Below are 24,715 nucleotides of genomic sequence, written 5' to 3'. Positions count from 1 at the left end.
TGAATGACCCATTTTGTCTAAGCTGTTAAATATATATGTGTAAAATTTTTTGTAATATTCTCTTATCCTTTTGATGTTCTCAGTGTTAGTAGTGATGTCCTCTCTTTCGTTCCTGGTATTGATACTGTGTCACTTTTTTTTGGCTTTCTTGACAGAAATTTGTTTGTTTTATTGATTTTTTTCCCCCAAAGGATTATCTCTTTGTTTCATAGTTTTCATTTTTATCTCATCTTTATTATTTCCTATCTTCTGTTTGCTTTGGATTTATTTTGTTCTTTTTTAGGTTACTGAGGTAAAAACTCAGATTATTGATTTGGGACTTCCTTTTTTTCTAACATAGTGATATTTTTAGTCCTGTTTTTCTTTCAGCACTGCTTTAACTATATCCCACAAATTTTGATATGTTCCATTTTCATTTACTTTCAATTTAATGTATTTTTAAAAGTTCCCTTCAAACATTCTCTTGACCCATGATTTATTTAGAAGTTTGTCATAGATCTCGCTTTTACCTTTCTGTTTTTTTGGGTTTGGTTGTATTGTTGATGTTGTTTGGCTGAAGATATGTAGTCTGCTGTTGTTGTGTGGAGTGTTCTATAAATGTGGATTTGATTCTACTGGTTGATGGTATTTTAGAATTAGTTTAGATCCTTGTTAATATTCTGTCCAGTTGTATCAAGTGTTCATTGAAGTCTTCAGCTATAATTGTGAATTTATATATTTGTCCTATTTGGTATTATCATTTTTTTGCCTCATATATTTTGCAACTCTGTTGCTTTGCACATATAAATTTAAGCTTGTTCTGTCTTTTTAGTGGATTGACTCTTTTTTCGTTATGTAATGTCTCTCTCTGTACCTGGTAATTAACCTTGCTCTGAGATCTATTTTCTGATATTAATATGACCAACCACTCTGCTTTCTTTAGATTTATAATGTCCTTTTCTATTTTTTAATTTTGACCTACTTGTAATGTTATATTTGAAATGAGTTTTTTATAGATAGCATATAGCTAGATTTTCTTTTTACTCAACTTTATCAAGTTCTGTGTTCTAATTGGTATATTTAGGCCATTTATATTTAATGTAGTTATTGATATGTTAGGGTTTAAGTTTGTTGACTTTATTTTGTGTTTACTGTTTGTTTTCATTTCTCTTTTTCATTTCTCTGGGTTTTTCCCCCTGCTTTCCTATGGGTTACTTGAACATTTTTTAAAACTCCATTTTAGTTCATTTATAGAATTTTGAGTATTTCTCTTTTTATAGCTTTTTTATTAGTTTTTCTAGGTAGCACATTGTATATAAATAATTTACCATAGTCTACTGGTGTTTTCATTTTGTCAGTTTGACTAAAATAGAGAAACCTTGCCTTTTCATCCCTTAATTAACCCCCTCTATGATACTACTGTGCTAATATTTCTTTTACATACATTTAGAATCACATTAGACAGTGTTACTATTTTTGCTTCTACTGTCAAACATAAAACTCAGAATTTGCCCATATTTTTTGCTTACTGTGTTCTTTCTTCTTTCCAGATATTATAGGGTTCCTTCTTTTATTATTTCATTTCACCATTGAGAACTTCTTTCAGGCAGTCTTTTAGAAGAGGTCTGCTGTTAACAAATTGTTTTAGTTTTACTTCATCTTAGAATGTCCTAGTTTCCTCTTCATTCCTGAAGGATATTTTCACTGGGCATGGGGTTTTGAGATGATAGTTATTTTCTTATAATACTTGAAAAATGTTGTGCTAATTTCTTTTAGCCAATTTTCATGGCTTTACAATAAGAAATCCACTGTTACTTGAATTGTTTTCTTCATATATGTTACTTTCTCTGTTACTGCTCTCAATTTTTTCTTTTTCTTTAGTTTTCACAAATTGGCTATGATGTATCTTGGATTTGATTAATTTGGCTTGATTACTTTGGATTTATCCTTTCTGGGGTTTGGTCACCTTCTTCAGTGTCTAGATTTTTTTTTGCCCCTAAATGTGGGAAGTTTTCAGCCATTATTTCTTCAAATATTTTTTCAGTCCCCCTGATTTTTTTTTTTCTTTTCAGGATTCTGATTGACATGATGGTTAAATATTTTGTTTTAGTTCCTCAGTTCCTTGAATTTCTGTTTATTTTTCCCTGCAGTTTTTTTTTTTATGTTGTTCAGATTGGGTAAATTCAGTTGTTTTATTTTCCAGTTAACCAATTATTTCCTTGTGTTCTCCATTCAGCTGTTTAACCTATTGGTTTTTTATTTTGGTTAATGTATTTTCAGTTATAAAATTTCCATTTGGTTCTTTATATTTTCTCTGGTAAGGATTTCTATTTCTTTGATAAGTTTTCTATTTTTCTTTTTTTTAAATGCATAATTACTAATTTTATCACGGCTGCTTTAAAATGTCAGATAATTTTTTAAAAAAATTTTTAATGTTTATTTTTTTGAGAGCGAGACTGAGCACGAGCAGGGGAGGGGTAGAGAGAGGGAGACACAAAATCTGAAGCAGGCTCCAAGGTTTGAGCTGTTAGCATAGAGCCCAACTCTGGGTTTGAACTCATGAACCGTGAGATCATGACCTGAGCCGAAGTTGGACATTTAACCAACTGAGCCACCCAACTGCCCCTGTTTGTCAGATAATTCTAACATCTTTGTGCTATTGGTATTGCCAGTTACTGATTTTCATTCCGTTTAAGATCTTCCTGGTTCTTCGTGTAATTAGTGATTTTTTTTATTGAAAACTGGACATTTTGGTATTATAAAACTTTGGATCTCTGTTTATCTGGCTTTGACACTGCTCCTGCAGAGAGGAAATACAGGGTGGCTCTTCTTTATTGCCAACTTAAGTAGGAGTTCTGATTCCCCATTAGGCCTTCACTGAGATACCTCCCTAACTGGGAGGGATGGGAGTGCCTCATTACTACCCCTCACATGGCCTTCCTGGACACTTTGTTACTGCCTGGTTTTAGGCTTTCCTGGAAAGTGTAGGCTGTCCTTGAAATTTTGTTCATCTAAGTGGATATTGGACCACAGATTTTTCTGTGGTGTTTGGCTGAATTGTGGTTTTGTCTAAAAGTTTCTTGTCTTGCAAAGCTGCTCTTTTCTTAGCCCTTTGGCTAGAGAGAGCAGGCTTATGTTGGGGCTTTTTTGTCTGCAGTTTCCAGGTTGCCAGCTCTTTCAGCTGCAAGTCTGGGAAATATGAGGCATCAAGAAACTTCTAGAATTTCTAATATTTTCATCTATTTTTATACCAAGGTTTTAAAACATATATGTATTATCTTTTCCTAATGATATTAAAAGCTTATTTAAAATTGTTTTTCATTTGACTGCAATTGACACACAGTCTTATATTAGTTTTGGGTATACAACATAGTGATTCAACTTTTATATACGTTATTCTATGCTCTACAACAAATATTAGCTACCTACTCTCACCATATAATACTATTACAATATCCTTGACTATATTCCAGTGCTGTGCTTTTTATTCCTAGGACTTATTCCTTCTATAACTGGAAGTTTATATCTCCCACTTCCTTTACCCATTTTGTCCTTCCCTCCAGCAACCATCAATTTGTTCTCTGTATTTGAAGGTTGATTCTTTTTGTTTGTTTGTTTGTTTTTTGATTCTACATTATGAATGAAATCAGATGGTATTTGTGTTTCTCAGTATTATTTCACTTAGCATAATATTCTCTAGGTCTATCCATGTTGTCACAAATGGCAAAATCTCATCTGTTTTTATGACTGCATAATATTCCTGTGTGTGTGTGTGTGTGTGTGTGTGTGTGTGTGTGTGTGTGTGTGTGTATGCCACATTTTTTTGTCCAGTTGTCTGTTGATGGACACTTAGGTTGCTTCCATATCTTGGCTATTATAAATAATGCTGCAATAAACAGAGGAGTGCACATACCTTTTTGAGTTAATGTTTTTGTTTTCTTTGGGTAAATAACTGATAGCAGAATTGCTGGATCATACGGTATTTCTATTTTTAATTTTTTGAAAAACATCCCTACTATTTTCCACTGTAGCTATACCAGTTTACATTCCTATCCACAGTGTATGAGGGTTCCTTTTTTTGATTTAGAATTTACTGACCATATATTTAAATAAATTAGATTGCATCTGTTACGCCATTCACCACCCAATCATTGTGTTTTTTGATACCCATAAAACCTCCATATACCTCTTTAATTTTAATATGTAGAACTTCTAAACAAATACTTGTTACCCATATTTAAGTTATCTCAAAGTGTGGGTATGTACCCTCATCTGCAGCAGTGTGAAATGGTTTTCCTTTATTTGGTTCTTAATATATATGTCGAATATCATAAAAGCTTATGTTATTTTAGAAATATTTTTATGCCAGTATGTGTGTTTTGCCCATTGTCTTTAGTTTATTCACCATGAGAATCATCCATGATTGTAACCATGTATTTTATTCTGCAATTGTTAAAAAAGTTATCAAAATCACTGTGATGATTATAATCATACTGAGTTGTAAAGCAGTGAGGCCCTAGATGATCACTTTATAAGCTAACACTGTAAGATACACACCCGATAAGCTATTTATCAGTAATGTTGGAGGAGTGAAGAACCTATAGTTGTCTACCTCTCTGCTCGATTGATTTCTCTTTGCCAGAAACATATCATATTATGTTCTTAAATATTTTCAAATTCTCAGTTTTCCTAATTTTTTTCATAGAAAAGTACCATTTCCAATTTCTTAATTCTTGTAGACTGCTTATTTCTATTTTCGAATGTTTATTTATTTTGAGAGAGAGAGTGCATGTGTGTGTGAGTGGGAGGATAGGCAGAGAGAAAGGGAAAGAAAGAATCCCAAGCAGGCACTGCACTGGCAGCACGGAGCCTGATGCGTGGAGCTCTATCTCACATATTGTGAGATCACGACCTGAACCAAAATCAAGAGTTGGATGCTCAACTGACTGAGCCACCCAGGTGCCCCAAACTGCTCATTCTTTTAGAAAAGTAATCAGAAATAATTTTTAAAAGTTGATTGTAAAATTACTACTTTTTAATTTTGTATATTTCTAATCCATTTTTTAATTAGAAAAAATTTGACTTTTTCTAGTTTCTATATTTGATTGTAGTATTTGAAATATATTATGGATATAGACAAATATACTAAGATAATACATATTTTTAACAGCATTCAACTATGACATCAACATTGAGGAGACTGGGTGAAGACATATTCAAAGGAGTAGTAACTAAGGGAATTCAGGATAATTCTTTAGACCATTCAGTGGAGAATAAACCAAAGACAGCTGCTTTCTTTAAGAGCTCCAATTTACCATTGAGATTTTTATCAACTTTAATTGTTCTCAAAACAGTCACTCAAGGTAAGCTTTCAAATGTGCTTATGGTATAATTTTTCATAAACAAGTAGAAGAGAATACTATATAATGAAGCAACTCTTACATAGTCAAATATGTTTTCCATTTTTAGAATGAGATTTTATAATGGTGGCACATTATAGTAAGCTTCTATTTGCTAAATTTGAGAAAATGGATTAGTCACTTGGATTGTTGCCCCCTCCCAGAAGACTTTGTTGATTCTCTTAGATCATGTTCCCATGATAATATTATTGTATTCACCATAAAGTATTGAAATTCCTAATATGTTATTTTTTACTGGAGCATATGTTGGCAGACTATAGCCTAGTGATCAGATCTGGCCCCACCACCTGTTGTGTAAATAAAGTTTTATTTAAATACATGCATGCTCACTTTTTCCCGTTGTCTATGACTGTTTTTGTCTTATAACAACAGAGGTGAGTAGTTGACAACAGAGACTATATGGCCCCCTAGATGCATATATTATTATGTGGCCCTCTACAGCAAAATTTTGTCAATCCCTACACTAGTTTGTAAGTTGACTGAAGAAAAATTGCCTTGTTTACTACTGTATCCCCCTGCAACTAGCATAGTGCTTGATATATAATAGTGAATAGGAAATTAATGGATTAAAAATAATGTTTCAATCAAAGTTGACCATTTTATATATAGTTTTGATATATACCTGTAAGGAGTTATGTTTTTGGGTTACTAAACAGGTGATTTCTTGTTAAAGTAAGCCATACCAATATAGTCAGACATTAAGTATGCATCCTTTTATCTTTCCTATTTGTTAAATTATGTAACTCAGTGTAGGGTTTTTTTTCAGTGGGAAATGGCAATAACTTAATTTTACTACTATATCTGAAAGTGTGTATGATTTAGTTACACCTGATTATGGACTTTTACAACAACAACAATATGAAACTATAACTATCTTCTTAATTATTTTTTCCTTATGTTTATGGTTCTCATAGTTAAACACATTGGCAACGGTTTGAAAGGTCATTTATGAGAAGGGTGTATTAGCCCAAAATAAAGTTCACCACATACCAACATACATTACAACATCATTTGATAAAATGATCACTGATAAAACTAATGCAATAGAGATAAAACAAGAGAGAATGGGTACTCTCTGTCACCTTCTGTGGAATTCAATATTGGACATGCTGACAGTCTTCAACGATCCATTAAAAAAAAAGGAAAGAAATGAATATTGGAAAGGAATACAGAAAACTATTAATAGTCTTAAACTATTAATAAAAAACTATTAAATTTGTGGATACTCTCTGTAAATCAAGGCCATCCAATAAGACTAGCTAAGAAATATATTGAATATAATGTGCTATGATCTGAATATTTGTGTCCCCTAGAAATTCATGTGGTGAAATACTAACCCCCAGAGTTGATGCTGTTAATAGTTGGGGTCTTTAAGAGGTGCTTATTAGATCATGAGGGTAGAGCCCTTGTGAATGGAATTAGTGCCCTTATAAAAGATACTCCATGGAGATCTCTCTCTTTAGCCCCTTACATCATGTTGAGGACACAGTGAGAAAGAAGTTGTAGGCTGTGAACCAGGGAGAGGGTCTTCACCAGAAAGTGATCATACTGGCAACTTTGTCTTGTATTTCTCCACCTCCAGAACTGTAAGCAATAAAATATCTGTTATATATAAGCTACACAGTCTGTGGTATTTGCTATAGCAGCCTGATAGAATTTGTTTCAGAAAATCAAAGAAAATTCACAAAATCTATTGACTTTCAATAACTATCATTACCATCTATGACTATCTATGGCTATAGTATGACTACTATGAATATCACTAACAAATAGCAATAATATATTTTTTAAAAAGACTTATTAATATAAACAAAACAAAAAGTGTAAAATATGGATATGTCTAGTACGGTGTCTGTAAACTCAACCCTTTGTGAAATATAATAGGGCATAAAGATATGGTAAATAATGGATGAATGAACAGGGTAATAAAGATTATAGATGAAGTTAAATGACATAAATAAGGGACTTTTATTCTTCCTTATAAATATTTTAAAAACTATAAGATACTCCAAGTGACGTAGTGTAATAATACCAATGAGAATTCAACTATAGTTTAAGTTGAGAAAGTGGTAGGAAAGGTGGAAAAACACTTGAAATGAATGTGATCATTTAAAACAAGTAAAACAGCAACATGGGTCATGGCTTGCCTGAGAAGATTTTAAAGCAACCTTGATAGAGTCCAGGAAGAAGGCAGACTAGAAAGATCCTGAGCTTACCTCATCTTGGGGACACGGCAAAGCTGCAACTACAAATAGAGCAATTCTTTCTGCAAATGGCCTGAAGACTAGGGAGAACAGCTATTCCACAGCTAAAGACACAAGGAAAAAGTCACATCAAGAAGGGTAGGAGGGACAGAGACATGGTCTGTTTAAGAACCAAATACATGCTGTGGTGGTCAAGAATCAGGAAGGACATCACAGGTGCAGAGACCTCTCTAGGAGTGAGGGGTTCGAGCCCTACATTGGGCACCCCACCCTAAGGATCTGCACTGGGAAGATGAGCCCAATAATGTCTGGCTTTGAAAAACAGTGGGTCATAACTCTAGGAGTGCTGAAGGGCTATAGGAAATGGAGACTCTGCTCTTAAAGTGCCCATGCACAGTCTCATGTAGACAAAGCACGGGGAAACAGTTTGAAAAGCACCTGGGCCATAAATGAAGGAGATTTATTGACTAATTATAGGGCATGTGCTTGGAGGGATAGGGATCTATAGGAACTTTCTCTAGGAACAAAGTGCTGGCAGGTGCCATTTTTATTGCCCTCCTCAGTCTAGCAAGGCATGATGCTGGCATGCCTTTTGACACTCCCTATCTACCTTAATGGCACTGCTTGCTCTCTACCAGTGTTCCCCTGTGAACATGCCCATCCCAAAGCACTTGCCCGAGCAGGCACATTTTTAAAGCGCCTCCTGCCCTTCTTCACACTAGTGGTTGGCCCCACCAACCAGCACACCTGCAGCAATCGACAGCTGGTCCCCTCATCCAGCTGTGCCAGGGCCAGACCCTCCCACCAGTACGTCCATAGTAGTCATGGCTGGGCATTGGTGGGCAGCTGGTTCAGTGGTCACCTCAACCCACCAGTTGGCACAGCATTTGCAGCCCAGTCACAACAGGTAGGTGCACATAGCCCACAAGGATACACTGCTTGAGGGTTGAGTTCTGGTGATCAGAGTACACTGTGATTCTGGACCCTCCAGGATGTTTTCTATGTAAAGCCATTACTTTCAAGATCAGGAGATATACTAATCTACCTAATGCATAGAAACACAGACAAAATGAGGAGACAGAGGAATATGTTCAAAATGAAAGAACAAGACAAAACCTCAGAAAAAGATCTAAACAAAATAGATAATCTACCTGATAGAGTTTAAAATAATGGTCATAAAGAGGACTCCTGAACTTGGGAGAACAAACACACTAGAGGAGTCAACAGCAGATTAGAGGATGCAGAAGAACAGGGTGTCTGGGTGGCTCTTCAATCTGGGAGACAGAGTAGTGGAAATCAGGCTGAACAGCAAAGAGAGAAAAGACCATAGAAAAGTGAGATAGGTTAAGTGACCTTTAGGACAACATTAAGCATACTAGTAACTTCATTATAGGGGTCCTAAAGGAGAAGAGAGAGAAAGGGATAAAGAACTTACTTGAAAAAAATAATAGCTGAAAACTTTCCTAACCTGGGGCGGGAAATAGACATCCAGTTCCAGGAAGCACAGAGAACCTCAAACAAGAGGAACCCAAAGGAATCCACACCAAGAAACGTAATAATTAAAATGTAAAAAATTAGTGGGTCGACTGGGAAGATGGAAGAGTAGGGGGACCCTAAGCTCGCCTCATCCCCTAGATACAACTGGAGAACACATCAGTGTAAATAACCCAAAAAATGATTTGAAGACTGGCAGAACAAACTCCACAACTAAAGGTAGAAAAGAGGCCACATTAAAAAAGGTAGGAAGGGCAAAGACATGGTCTGGGAGCAAAGCAGACCATGGCTGTCTATGGTGGGGAGGGAGCCAGTGGTACAGAGAAGGTTGAAAACAGACTTTCACACTGAGGAGCCCGCGAATGGGAAGGATGAATCCCCATTACATTTGCCTTTGAAAGCAAGAGGGGCCAAACTTCGTGACTTCTTACAACCAGTGAGACTTACCACCTATAATTTTCATTTTCATTTAGTTTAATTTAGTTTAATTTAATTTTTTGAGAGAGAGAACAAGCTGGGGAGGGACAGAGAGAGAGAGAGAGAGAGAGAGAGAGAATGAGAATCCCAAGCAGGCTCCGCACTGTCAGCACAGAGCCCACTGAGGGGCTTGAACTCATGAACCTTGAGATAATGACCTGAGCTGAAATCAAGAGTCAGCTGCTTAACTGACTGAGTCACCCAGGTGCCCTTTAACACCTGGAATTTTAAAAATCAGCATCTCAGCTCTGGGGGAGCCTTGAGGGCATTAGGAAGTAGAGTCTACCATTAACGTGACAGCAGGACAGACAGCTGGTGTAAATAACAGCATAGAACCATCAATTTGAAAAACTCCAGGGGCAGATGGGAGGGAGAGTGATTTGCTCATCTTCAAGCATGGCTTGGAGAGACGGGGATCATGGGGAGACCTCTCCAGGAGCAAAGAAGCTGGCAGGCACATTTCCCTCCTGCATAAACAAAACAAAACAGCCATCTGCCAAAACCAGTGCAGTGCTGACACTTTTTACCTAACTCGTTACACCAAGCCTGTGGCCTCCCACTTTGGTGGATCCACTCTTCCGAGTCACACTTGCCTTAGTTTGCTGCAGTCCCTCCCCCCAAGAAGACCAGTACAAACCCTGCCAAGACATCTCCTAACCTACATGTCTGAAGGACCTCAGTTCCACTGGTGGCAGGGGCAGGTCTCCTTTCTCACGCAAACCACTGCACACGTTAAAATGCTCCCCACCCCCGCTGGGGACCAAACACTGCACACAGTAGGCAAAGAGTCTCTACAGACAACTGGACTGAAGTAAAAAAACAAACAAACAAAAAAACTAACACTCAACAGCAGAGCACATGCAACACACATAGGACACACTCCCTGAGTGCCAGGCCCTGGGGAACAGGGGACACAAGACACTATATCACCTCTTCTTTATAAGACTTCTATCGTCAAGAGCAAGAGAAGTAGCTGCCTTTCCTAACACAAAGAAACAGACAAAGAGACAAAATGAGGAGATAGAGAAATATGTCTCAAATGAAAGAACGGGACTAAACCACAGCAAGAGGCCTAAGTGAAATGGATGTAAGTAATATGCCTGATAGAAAATTTAAAGTAATGATCATAAAGATACTCACTGGACCTGAGAAAAAAAAGGAGGTAAAAACAAAAAAAAAATGTAGAAATTAAAAAAAAGCGTAAGACATCTTAACACAGACATAAAAATGAATCAGATCAAGAACACAATAATGAACAAGCACAAAGTGAAATTAAGAAAACAGTCCCATTTGCAGTTGCACCAAAACCAATAAAATATTTAGGAATAAACTTAACCAAAGAGGTGAAAGACCTGTACTCTGAAAAGATTTCAAACTTGATTACAAAACTGCTGTTATCAAAACAGACTGGTATTGGCACAAAAATAGACACACAGATCAATGGAACAGAATAGAGAGCCCAGAAATAAACCCATATTTACATAGTCAATCTGTGACAGAGGAGGCAAGAATATATAATGGTGGAAATGACAGTCTCTTCAATGAATGGTGCTTGGAAAATTGGACCAGTTTATACCATATAAAACAAATAAATTCAGAATGGATTAAAGACTTAAATGTAAGACCTGAAATCATAAAACTAAAAGAATAAACTCCTGGATAATAGTCTGACCAATATGTTTTTGAATATGCCTCCTCAGGCAAGGGTAACAAAAGCAAAAACAAACAATTGAGACTATATCAAAACTAAAAAGCTTTTGCATAGTGAAGGAAACCATTCACAGAATGAAAAGACAGCCTTCTGAACTGGAGAAGATACTTGCAAATGATCTATCTGATAAGGGATTAATATCCAAAATATATATGGGACTTAGTATAACTCAACACCAAAAAAAAAAAAATCCAATTAAAAAGCAGGCTGAGAACGGGAACAGACATTTTTCCAAAGAAGACACATACATGGTCAACAGACACATGAAAAGATGTTCAGCATCAGGGAAATGCAAATCAAGACCATAGTGAGATGATATCATCTCACACCAGTCAGAATGTCTGCTATCAAAAAGACAAGTGGGGTACCTGGGTGGCTCAGTCAGTTAAGTATCCCACTGTATCTTAGCTCAGGTCTTGATCTCAGGGTTGTGAGTTCAACCTCCACATTGGACTCCACATTGGACATGAAACCTACTTAAAAAAAAAGACAAGACATAGTAAGTGTTGGTGAGGATGTGGAAAAAAGGCAACCCTGGTATGCTGTTGGTGGGAATGCAGATTGATGCAGTCACTGTGTAAAACAGTGTGGAGGTTCCTCAAAAAATTAAAACTAGAACTACCATATGACCCAGCAATTCCACTTTGGGGCATTTACCTGAAAAAAAAAAAAAGACAGTAGTTTGAAAATATATGTGGACTCCTGTCTACTAACTGGAGCATTATTTGCAATAACCAAGATAAGGAAGCAACCTTAGTGTTCATTGATACATGAATTGATAGGAGGATGTGGTGCCCGTGCATGCACACACCACACACACACACACACACACACACACACACACACACACACAGAGGAATATCACTCAGCCATAAAAAAAACAATGAAATCTTTATATTTTTGGTGACATGGATAGACCTAGGGGGTATTATGCTAAGTGAAACAAGTCAGAGAAAGACAAATACTACATGTTTTCACTTCTACATGGAATCTAAAAAACTAAATAAATGAATAAACGAAACAGAAACAGACTTACAGAGAACAAATTGGTGGTTGCCAGAGAGGGATGGAGGAAACAGGTGAAGGGGACTAAGAGGTACAGACTTCTAGTTAAAAAAGTAAGTCATGGGGCGCCTGGGTGGCGCAGTCGGTTAAGCATCCGACTTCAGCCAGGTCACGATCTCGCTGTCCGTGAGTTCGAGCCCCGCGTCGGGCTCTGGGCTGATGGCTCAGAGCCTGGAGCCTGTTTCCGATTCTGTGTCTCCCTCTCTCTCTGCCCCTCCCCCGTTCATGATCTGTCTGTCTCGCTCTGTCCCAAAAATAAATAAAAAACGTTGAAAAAAAAATTAAAAAAAAAAATAAGTCATGAGAATGTAAAGTACAGCATAGGGAATACAGTCCATAATATTTTAATAACTTTGGTGACAGATGGTATCTAAATATCATTGTGAGCATTTTGTAGTGTATTTAAATGTCAAATAACTATTTTGTACAGCTGAAACTAATGTAACATTATATGTCAACTATATTTTTGAAAAAATAAATTTTAGTTAAAACAATCATGATAGATTATAAAAAGGAGTAATTTTAACTTAAAACCTCAAAATAGGGCAATAGGAATGAAATGACACAATTAGTGAATTTGGTGACTTCCTTGTGCAAGTCACTTTTTTAAGAAAATGGAATCATAAGTGCTTTCAAAGTCACTAGAGTCTGGTGGGTAAGTAGATTATAAATATTTAATTCTGCTTCATCATATAATTTCCACATATGTTTAAATAATGTGCTCCTGTTTAAAAGAGAGATGATAAATTACTTTTGGTGGTATGATTGAGGGGATCAGGAGACGATATAGTATAAGCAGTTAGCATTTGAACTGGACTGTCAGGGGTGTGTAGGATTTCATAGGCAGAAAATAAAGAGAAAGAGCTTTCCTAAGGGAACAGTATGAGCCAGTGCTTGAAACTGTGGAAAAGCATGACATACAAGGAGACCAGTGAGTTATTTCAACAGGAAAACATTTGTTGGGGTCACAGCTGTTCTGAAATGGTGTTATATCAACCTCTTAAAACATTACTTTTGGTTTATCTTCTTTGAAAAACATACAGAGATTATACCATGTTTTTCTACATGGTTAACCATTTTTAGTTAATAGTGTGTTTACAATTCATTCATACTGGCACAATATGTGGTGAATTTTAAGCTCTGTGTGTTACTTGGTAATAAAATTTCTAGCCAGAATTCACATTATGGTATCTCTTGTCCATCCTCGTCACCTCATAACTGTCTTGTTTGTTTTTGTTATGAGTTTTGTCCAATTTCTAAGCTAATAACTTCTGAAAAGTGTGTATATTTTTAAGTATAATCTTTAGTATATAAAATGAAAGTTGAAAAATTAGGCAAAACTCCCCATTAATTTATTTTAAGAAACTAAGAACTGTATAAGTTTATTATCTTTCATCTAAATGTGTGAATACACAATTTATGCTGTTTGTTTAATTTGAAAAATTATTTGTTTAGGTGTTTTTTCTGATTCTGAAATGGTTTAAAAAAATTTTTTAAAGAAATACCTGAGAAATCACTCAGAATTCACTTAGAAATGTATCTTAAAGCTGTTTTTAAGAATCCCATATGAGATTCCAGAAGTATTTGTATATAAATTGATGATTGAAAATAATCTGTTAGGTCTAATTTGGCATCAGACAAGATTTGAGAGCTGGAATCAAAATTCAAAAATCAGTTAAGTCATTACAAAACAGGCAGAATGAGTATGATTAACTGAAAATAAGTTGGGTATGTTATTAAAAATCTAATCAATAGCTCAGTCGGTTGAGCATCCAACTTCAGGTCAGGTCATGATCTCACAGCTTGTGAGTTCGAGCCCTGCATCGGGCTCTGTGCTGACAGCTCAGAGCCTGGAGCCTGCTTCAGATTCTGTGTCTCCCTCTCTCTCTGCCCCTAACCCACTTGCATTCTGTCTCTCTCTCTCAAAAATAAACAAACTTTTTTTAAAAAGTTATATATTGCCTTATGGTGTATAAAACTTACCACCCATGATTCTCTCCTAATTTTGATTAACTGACAAAGCACATAAAGCAACAAATATGTTTTCCTAAAGTTGTAAAACTATCCCTAATTTTCCATTTGTGACAAACACATCTGGGGTTAGTTTTTGTTCAATTCACTTTTTTCTATAACAATTTATTTCTTTTTTAATAGAAGTGTTTATGGCAAAATATTAAGAGCTGCTAGGTCTGTGTGGAAATACAACATGTGCATCTTTTTTTTTTATGTTTATCTTTGAGAGAGAGAGAAAGAGAGAGTGAGTACATGAGCTAGGGAGGGGCAGAGGAGGAGACAGGATCTGAAGCAGTCTCAGCGCTGACAGCAGAGAGCCCAGTGTGGGGCTTGAACCCATAACCATGAGATCGTGACTTGAGCCAAAGTCAGACGCTGAGCCACCCAGGTGCCCTAACATATGCATCTTTTATACCATTTTTCTAGGTGTATAGTTCAGAATTCATTTTTTGAAATTAAAAATTATTTTTCCAGTGGAAGCTTTGAGAGACTTAAGAACTGTGAGAACTTCCATAGGAAGTAGAGTGAGAACCTAGAGAGGGCCCCAGATACTTCGATTATTACTTTAAAAGACATCTGCATGTTTTCCTAGAACATCATAGCAGTCTGTGTCATGGAAAAGCAGCTCTGTGGGTTAAATAATAGATGTGACTCAAAAAACAGAGAGTTGTGGTCTGTAGTTAAAAACCTTTTGAGAAATTTGAGGATAACTAAAGTTTAATAATGCCAATACTTTAATTTCATTACCAGTGGGCTTTATGAATCACTAAAACTCAAATATACTATATGCAATATTTCCCAAACTTATTTAATCTCCAAATCCTTTTGGAAGAGTGATATATAGCACTAATTTTCTGAGAACAACTTGGGAAACACTGTCCTACAGTTTATAAAGCACCAGTGTAATGCCTTATGAAGGTTAACATTATCCTGAAGAACACTTTCAAGGAGAGAAAATTAATGTTAAGAAAAGTGAGTGGCTGAAAGGTGAAATTCATATCGGTATCCTATTCTAGAGCTGATGAACTATTTCTTTTTGATCTTGTGGTTTTTGTCTTCATTGTCTGGTGCTCTACAAGTTCAGTAGGCTGAGGGTTGAAAGGCAGCTGGTGGATCAGCAAAGCAAGCCAGGTAGAAGAACCAGAAAAGGAAAGAGATGACATGTATTAAATAAAATTAGGAGAAATGATTATTAAGTATAGAGCAAAATAAAAGATATACCTGTCTTATGGTGTGCTACAGCAAACTTTGGGAGAACTAAAAATTTACACATAGGAAAAACTTAGAATACTTAACTCTGGTAAGAAGATTATTTGCTATTTATAAAAGAAAAGTATCCCTTACAAGATTGGTAAATTTAGTATAAAAAGTAAAGACAAAAATAGATAAATGTGTTGGTTAATATACATAATAATAAATACTTGGTACCCAAATATATATAGATCTGTAAGATACTTGGTTTCCATTGACTGGATAGTGCAAATATGTTGTCCAAAAAGATAATAATACTGGGTGTGATTAACCCTATAATGCTAAGCCCTTTATAGATTGTCTCTGAATATTATTGTTCCCATATTAGTTGTTACTAGTTTATAGAGGTTAGATAATTGTGTCACGGCCACACAGCCAGTATTTGACAGTCTGGTTCAGCTCACCTCTCTCCATTTCTAGAGCCCACCCTCTTGATCCTTTGTGTGACTTCCTAAGATCAAGTGCTCCTGAGACAATCAAAGAAATAATAATACTTACATAGCACTTACTATGTTAGAGGCTAAGCACTTTACATATAGTAACTCATTTAAACCTTATAACAAGGTTATGAGATGTCAGTATTAACATCTCAATTTTATAAATGAGAAAATTGAGACATAAAGAGGGTAAGTCTGCATTCTTACTGTGCTACACTGATTCTCTGAAATAAAATATAACTGTAAGATATAACCTCTCCATTACACTCAGAAAAATAAAATGATTGAATATAATGTATTGCTGAGAAGAATAGGTACAATTTTAGTCATTGCCAGCTAAAAGTATACTGGTAAAATGCATGTATATTTGACTTTAATAATACAGTATTTCAATATGCAGCACTTCAAATTACAATACAATAGTTCACTTGTAAGATTAATATGTAATATTTATATAAATATTACAATTTAAATATAAAATCAAAACTGTCTTGAGAAATATGGGTTTTTTAAGTTTTTATTTTTTTTATATAATTTTTTAAAGTTTATTATTTTTTAATCTTCATTCACTTTTGAGAGAGAGAGAGAGAGAAACACAGAGCATGAGCAGGGGAGGGGCAGAGAGAGAGGGAGACACAGAATCTGAAGCAGGCTACAGTCTCTGAGCTGTCAGTACAGAGCCCGATGTGGGGCTTAAACTCATGAACCACAAGATCATGACCTGAGCTGGAGTCGGATGCTTAACCAACTGAGCCACCCAGGTGCCCGTTAAGTTAATTTTTGGGAGAGAGCACAAGCTGGGGAGCGACAGATAGAGAGGGAGACAGAATCTGAAGCAGGCTATAGGGTCTGAGCTGTCAGCACAGAGCCTGATGCAGGACTCAAACCCACCAACCGGAAGACCATGACCTGAGCTGAAGTTGGATGCTTAACCAACTGAGCCACCCAGGCGCCCCTAACTTTTCATTTTAATTCCAGTTAGTTAAAATACAGTGTTCTATTAGTTTCAGGTGTACAATACAGTGATTCAACACTTCCATACATCACCCAGTGCTCAAAAGACAAGTGCACTCCTTAATCCTCATCACCTATTTCACCTATCCCCCCACCCACCTCCCGTTTGGTAACCATCAGTTTGTTCTCTATAGTTAAGAGTCGAAACAGGTACAATTTTGATTGTATTGTAACTTAACCATTTCTGAAGTGCATTCTGCTTATAGGAGTCACCAAAATGTATCATAACCTTTAATAAGATTTACTGCAAGGAAATAATTCAAAAGGGAAAAAGTTCAAAGGGGTTAATGTGCTGTTTGTAATAATGATAAAGGATAAATAATTGACAAATCCACAATTAAAGTAGTGAAGGACAGGAGTTCTTGTACTGTTGTTGGCATTTTTGTAATCATTCATTTTTTTCAATTTTTTTCCTAGCAGTAACCTTAGGAAATAGAGAGTATTGTCATTTTTACAGAAGAGCAAATGGAGGGTCAGGCACTTGTAAGGGACCCAGATCTTTTCTTGACCCTAAGTAATCAGGCCTTTAACAATATCATCATGAGGACAGTAGAATGTTGTGTGTCATTAACAGATTTAAGTATGCAGATGTGGGAATCAATGTAAAACATTTTAATTAATAAAACTTGTGGTACACATTAATTTCATCAGTATAAAGACATGAGAACTGAAAGCAGTAGTAAGAATCTTACCTGATAGTTAAGCATCCAGCTTTGGCTCAGGTCAGGATCTTCATGGTTTCAAGCCCTGCATTGGGCTCTGTGCTGACAGCTCAGAGCCTGAAGCCTGCTTTAGATTCTGGGTCTCCCTCTCTCTCCCCCTCCCCCGCTCTCACTCTGTCTCTCTCTGTTTCTCTTTCTCTCTTCTCTATATAAAAAAAGAATCTTACCTGATAGAACTATTTTAGGGACAAATTTCTGGTCTTACTAATTAAATATACTCTCTCTTCTCTTTAGTTGTGTGCATCAGAGCTAGTTCTGCTGTACTGCCCTTCTCAACACTTGGCAGATTTATATATTATGCATATTTATTATACTTATGCAGATTTATATATTTATAAACTATGTAGTTATTTATACTTTAGGCCCAAAGAAATGTAAGGCATTATTGCCATTCTCAGATAACAGGAACAGTGTAGTAGATAAGAACTTCAGTTTTGCAGTCAGATAACTAACATTTGGGTCTCAGTCCCATCACCAGCTATGTGATATTGGGCATGTCCCTTTTCTGTGTTTCACCACAATTTTTTGAAGAACAAATGAGAATTAATATGAAGGTTTAGTAAAGAGTCTGGCATATAGTAAGTGCTAGCTGCTATCATCATCATAAACATTTTTGTTTAACATCTAAGAGTTGGTTTTATTTGAGATCAGAATTGAGGTCTGTTAGACTGCATTAGATTTCTGTTGGTTCATAATAAACCACCAAATACTTAGTTGCTTACTTAAAACAACAACCAGCTTTGGTACAATTGATAACTCAAATTTCTTTAAATACTCTTAAAGTTAATTTTTTCTTGATTTTAGACAATCTTCACTATTAGGGAAATTAAAATAAGAATTTAATTTTCACCTAAGGCAACTTAAAAAATATAACCAAATAGGAGCGCCTGGGTGACTCTTCAGTTAAGTGTCCAACTTTGGCTTGGGTTATGCTCTCTCGGCTTGAGAGTTTGAGCCATGCCCCTGCTCACGCTCTGTCTTTCTCTCCTTCAAAAATAAATAAACATTAAAAAAAATTTTTTTAAATATAACCAAATACTATTCCTCTCCCCAAATTCAATAAAGGACAATTTTTTAAATTTACAAATTTGCTGCATCATGTAGCATTTAGCCTATTTAATCTCAGATGATGTATTAATTAGAAGTGAAGTCTGTGTCAAATACAGTAGGTGGCACTATGATAAAAACTTCTGTTTTTGTGAAGAATTGAGTTCAGGATTCATCTGTACTCTTCTGCCTGAGTTTTTGCTAAATAATGGGAGGTTTCTAAATATGACAAATATGAACAGAATCTAGCAACTTTGCTTAACCTAAATACACATTAATTTGCAGTGTTTTATTTTGTTAAATTACAAAAATTAAGTACAATAATGGCAGTGTTCCTTGAATTAAATTCTACTGAAAGGAAGAATAGAGTGTACTATAAATTGATCTAGAGGCACAGATTTTAATTTCTCAAAATTCTTTCTTACATATTTTAATGTGTATGTATTTCAATTCTTTCATAGGTATTTCACACAGGTTATCCTCAGCTTCTTATTCTTAATAATTAGGATCTTAAATTACATCTTTAGTGTATGTAAACTGATGCAGCAAATATGAAATGTAACACATCAACCAGAAGACAGTAAATTTTTTTAAATGTTTATCTCTGAGAGAGAGGAAAAAAAAAGAGAATAAGTGGGGGAGGGACAGAGCGAGGGGGACAGAGGATCTAAAGCGAGCTCTGAGCTGACAGCAGCGAGCTCTATGTGGGGCTTGCACTCAAAACCACCAGGTCATGATCTGAGCCAAAGTCGGATGTTCAACCAACTGAGCTACCCAGGTGCCCCGAAGACAGTAAATTTTAATGGATAGATTCTGTCATATTTTCTGTTCATATTTTCAAAGTACTCTTGAGCCTTCTTTAAACAAATCTCAGGAGAAAACTCACTAGTATTTGAACAGCATGAACAGTTTTTTTTTTCTTTCAATAGTATATTGAGTTTAGGAAACTGAAATATTCTTATATACATTTAAAAGTGCAATGTAAAATTGTTGTAAGAGTACTGATTGGGTTGTTTGGTGTATTGAAGTATAACAATATAAGTATCTTACTGTCTCATTTGCATTGATTCTGGTTAAATTAGTCTCAGTTCTGGCTTTGCAAGCTTCCCAGTCATCTGTAGAACATCTTTAGGAGAGTTCCAGGGAGTCTGATCTAGTGGGTGTCATCATAATATTGGCCTTGAGAAAACTTTACTGTGTTAATGGCAGGTATATCACAAAAAAGTAAAACACCAAAGCATATTCAGTCTTATGAAGTCTTTCAGTGGCTGTTTAATCTTTATTAAGGACAAAAATAGTCCTTTAAAAGTTTGCATAAAGTTACATTTTGAAGTAAGTAAATACATAGTGATAAAAACCACAATCTCTAGGGGCACTTGGGTGGCTCAGTCGGTTGAATGTCCGACTTGGGATCAGGTCATGATCTCACAGGTTGTGAGTTTGAGCCCTACATAGGGCTCTGTTTTAAGATTTGGAAGCATATGGTAGTTATCAGATATTGAAAATAAACATTACTTGTGGTGTTTACTATTAAACATCAGCTGTTATAATAAAAAGAAATAGATATTATTATTCGGTGTTAAAATATGAAGGAAATTTACCCTATCATAGTGTAATTCCTCTTTCTTCTTCCTTTGAAGCATTTGAATCCTAACAGATTCTAAAAAAAATTTTTTTTTCAACGTTTATTTGTTTTTGGGACAGAGAGAGACAGAGCATGAACGGGGGAGGGGCAGAGAGAGAGGGAGACACAGAATCAGAAACAGGCTCCAGGCTCTGAGCCATCAGCCCAGAGCCCGACGCGGGGCTCGAACTCACAGACCGCGAGATCGTGACCTGGCTGAAGTCGGACGCTTAACCGACTGCGCCACCCAGGCGCCCCAACAGATTCTAAATTTAGCAGCAATCTCTGGTCATTTAATTATTGTTACCCTTTTTTTTTTTTCAAATATCCATTTTCTTTATTTTTTTTTTTTTGTAATTTATTGTCAAATTGGTTTCTATACAACACCCAGTGCTCATCCCAAAAGGTGCCCTTCTCAATACCTATCACCTACCCTCCCCTCCCTCCCACCCCCCATCAACCCTCAGTTTGTTCTCAGTTTTTAATAGTCTCTTATGCTTTGGCTCTCTCCCATTCTAACCTCTTTTTTTATTCCTTCCCCTCCCCCATGGGTTTCTGTTAAGTTTCTCAGGATCCACATAAGAGTGAAACCATATGGTATCTGTCTTTCTCTGTATGGCTTATTTCACTTAGCATAACACTCTCCAGTTCCATCCACGTTGCTACAAAGGGCCATATTTCATTCTTCCTCATTGCCACATAGTACTCCATTGTGTATATAAACCACAATTTCTTTATCCATTCATCAGTTGATGGACATTTAGGCTCTTTCCATAATTTGGCTATTGAGAGTGCTGCTATAAACATTAGGGTACAAGTGCCCCTATGCATCAGCACTCCTGTATCCCTTGGGTAAATTCCTAGCAGTGCTACTGCTGGGTCATAGGGTAGGTCTATTTTTAATTTTTTGAGGAACGTCCACACTGTTTTCCAGAGCGGCTGCACCAGTTTGCATTCTTACCAACAGTTCAAGAGGGTTCCTGTTTCTCCACATCCTCTCCAGCATCTATAGTCTCCTGATTTGTTCATTTTGGCCACTCTGACTGGCATGAGGTGATACCTGAGTGTGGTTTTGATTTGTATTTCCCTGATGAGGAGCAACGTTGAGCATCTTTTCATGTGCCTGTTGGCCATCCGGATGTCTTCTAAGAGAAGTGTCTATTCATGTTTTCTGCCCATTTCTACACTGGATTTTTTGTTTTTCGGGTGTGGAGTTGGGTGAGCTCTTTATAGATTTTGGATACTAGCCCTTTGTCTGATATGTCATTTGCAAATATCTTTTCCCATTCCGTTGGTTGCCTTTTAGTTTTGTTGGTTGTTTCCTTTGCTGTGCAGAAGCTTTTTATCTTCATGAGGTCCCAGTAGTTCATTTTTGCTTTTAATTCCCTTGCCTTTGGAGATGTGTCAAATAAGAGATTGCTACGGCTGAGGTCAGAGAGGTTTTTGCTGCTTTCTCCTCTAGGGTTTTGATGGTTTCCTGTCTCACATTCAGGTCCTTTATCCATTTTGAGTTTACTTTTGTGAATGCTGTGAGAAAGTGGTCTAGTTTCAACCTTCTGCATGTTGCTGTCCAGGTCTCCCAGCACCATGTGTTAAAGAGGCTGTCTTATTTCCATTGGATGTTCTTTCCTGCTTTGTCAAAGATTAGTTGGCTATACTTTTGTGGGTCTAGTTCTGGGGTTTCTATTCTATTCCATTGGTCTATGTGTCTGTTTTTGTGCCAATACCATGCTGTCTTGATGATGACAGCTTTGTAGTAGAGGCTAAAGTCTGGGATTGTGATGCCTCCTGCTTTGGTCTTCTTCAAAATTACTTTGGCTATTCGGGGTCATTTGTGGTTCCATATGAATTTTAGGATTGCTTGTTCTAATTTCGAGAAGAATGCTGGTGCAATTTTGATTGGGATTGCATTGAATGTGTAGATAGCTCTGGGTAGTATTGACATTTTGACAATATTTATTCTTCCAATCCATGAGCACGGAATGTTTTTCCATTTCTTTATATCTTCTTTAATTTCCTTCATAAGCTTTCTATAGTTTTCAGCATACAGATCTTTTACATCTTTGGTTAGATTTATCCCTAGGTATTTTATGCTTCTTGGTGCAATTGTGAATGGGATCAGTTTCTTTATTTGTCTTTCTGTTGCTTCATTGTTAGTGTATAAGAATGCAACTGATTTCTGTACATTGATTTTGTATCCTGCAACTTTGCTGAATTCATGTATCAGTTCTAGCAGACTTCTGGTGGAGTCTGTCGGATTTTCCATGTATAATATCATGTCATCTGCAAAAAGTGAAAGCTTAGCTTCACCTTTGCCAATTTTGATGCCTTTGATTTCCTTTTGTTGTCTGATTGCATATGCTAGGACTTCCAACACTATGTTAAACAACAGCAGTGAGAGTGGACATCCCTGTTGTGTTCCTGATCTCAGGGAAAAAGCTCTGAGTTTTTCCCCATTGAGGATGATGTTAGCTGTGGGCTATTCATAAATGGTTTTTATGATCTTTGAGTATGTTCCTTCTATCCCGACTTTCTCAAGGGTTTTTATTAAGAAAGGGTGCTGAATTTTGTCAAAGGCCTTTTCTGCATCGATTGACAGGATCATATGGTTCTTATCTTTTCTTTTATTAATGTGATGTATCACGTTGATTGATTTGTGACTGTTGAACCAGCCCTGCATCCCAGGAATGAATCCCACTTGATCATGGTGAATAATTCTTTTTATATGCTGTTGAATTCGATTTGCTAGTATCTTATTGAGAATTTTTGCATCCATATTCATCAGGGATATTGGCCTGTGTTCTCTTTTTTTTTACTGGGTCTCTGTCTGGTTTAGGAATCAAAGTAATACTGGCTTCGAATGAGTCTGGAAGTTTTTCTTCCCTTTCTATTTTCTAGAATAGCTTGAGAAGGATAGGTATTATCTCTGCTTTAAACGTCTGGTAGAACTCCCCTGGGAAGCCATCTGGTCCTGGACTCTTATTTGTTGGGAGATTTTTGATAACCGATTCAATTTCTTGGCCGGTTATGGGTCTGTTCAAGCTTTCTCTTTCCTCCTGATTGAGTTTTGGAAGAGTGTGGGTGTTTAGGAATTTGTCCATTTCTTCCAGGTTGTCTAGTTTGTTGGCATATAATTTTTCATAGTATTCCTTGATAATTGCTTGTATCTCTGAGGGATTGGTTGTAATAATTTCATTTTCATTCATGATTTTATCTATTTGGGTCATCTCCCTTTTCTTTTTGAGAAGCCTGGCTAGAGGTTTATCAATTTTGTTTATTTTTTCAAAAAAACCAACTCTTGGTTTCATTGATCTGCTCTACAGTTTTTTAGATTCTATATTGTTTATTTCTTCTCTGATCTTTATTATTTCTCTTCTTCTGCTGGGTTTAGGCTGTCTTTGCTGTTCTGCTTCTATTTCCTTTAGGTGTGCTGTTAGATTTTGTATTTGGGATTTTTCTTGTTTCTTGAGATAGGCCTGGATTGCGATGTATTTTCCTTTCAGGACTGCCTTTGCTGCATCCCAAAGCGTTTGGATTGTTGTATTTTCATTTTCGTTTGTTTCCATATATTTTTTAATTTCTTCTCTAATTGCCTGGTTGACCCATTCATTCGTTAGTAGGGTGTTCTTTAACCTCCATTGTTTTGGAGGTTTTCCAGACTTTTTCCTGTGGTTGATTTCAAGCTTCATCGCATTGTGGTCTGAAAGTATGCATGGTATGATCTCAATTCTTGTATACTGTTTTGTGACCCTGTATGTGATCTATCTTGGAGAATGTATCATGTGCACTCGAGAAGAAAGTATATTCTGTTGTTTTGGGATGCAGAGTTCTAAATATATCTGTCAAGTCCATCTGATCCAATGTCTCATTCAGGGCCCTTGTTTCTTTATTGACCATGTGTCTAGATGATCTATCCATTGCTGTAAGTGGAGTGTTAAAGTCCCCTGCAATTACCGCTTCTTATCAATAAGGTTGCTTATGTTTGTGAGTAATTGTTTTATATATTTGGGGACTCCCGTAGTTGGCGCATAGACATTTATAATTGTTAGTTCTTCTTCATGGATAGACCCTGTAATTATTGTATAATGCCCTTCTTCATCTCTTGTTACAGCCTTTAATTTAAAGTCTAGTTTGTCTGATATAAGTATGGCTACTCCAGCTTTCTTTTGACTTCCAGTAGTATGATAGTTCTCCCTCCCCTCACTTTCAATCTGAAGGTGTCCTCCAGTCTAAAATGAGTCTCTTGTAGACAGCAAA

The 24,715-nt window shown here is 36.3% G+C and overlaps 1 protein-coding gene across 7 annotated transcripts in view; it reads left to right on the top strand.

Annotated features, from left to right (window-relative positions):
• The window catches only part of CCDC138 (coiled-coil domain containing 138), a 145,388-nt gene that overhangs the window by 74,361 nt on the left and 46,312 nt on the right, over positions 1-24,715 (top strand). For all 7 annotated transcript variants that reach the window (XM_047854151.1, XM_047854156.1, XM_047854150.1 and 4 more), the window contains one exon: positions 5,150-5,342. In XM_047854151.1, the coding sequence (XP_047710107.1) occupies positions 5,150-5,342 (193 nt within the window). The remainder of the gene's footprint in view (positions 1-5,149; positions 5,343-24,715) is intronic.

Source organism: Prionailurus viverrinus, chromosome A3 (genome assembly GCF_022837055.1).
Source record: "Prionailurus viverrinus isolate Anna chromosome A3, UM_Priviv_1.0, whole genome shotgun sequence".
NCBI classification, from domain to species: domain Eukaryota; kingdom Metazoa; phylum Chordata; class Mammalia; order Carnivora; family Felidae; genus Prionailurus; species Prionailurus viverrinus.
The sequence above is the reverse complement of the archived record's forward strand: the minus strand, read 5'-3'. Positions and strand labels throughout refer to the sequence as shown.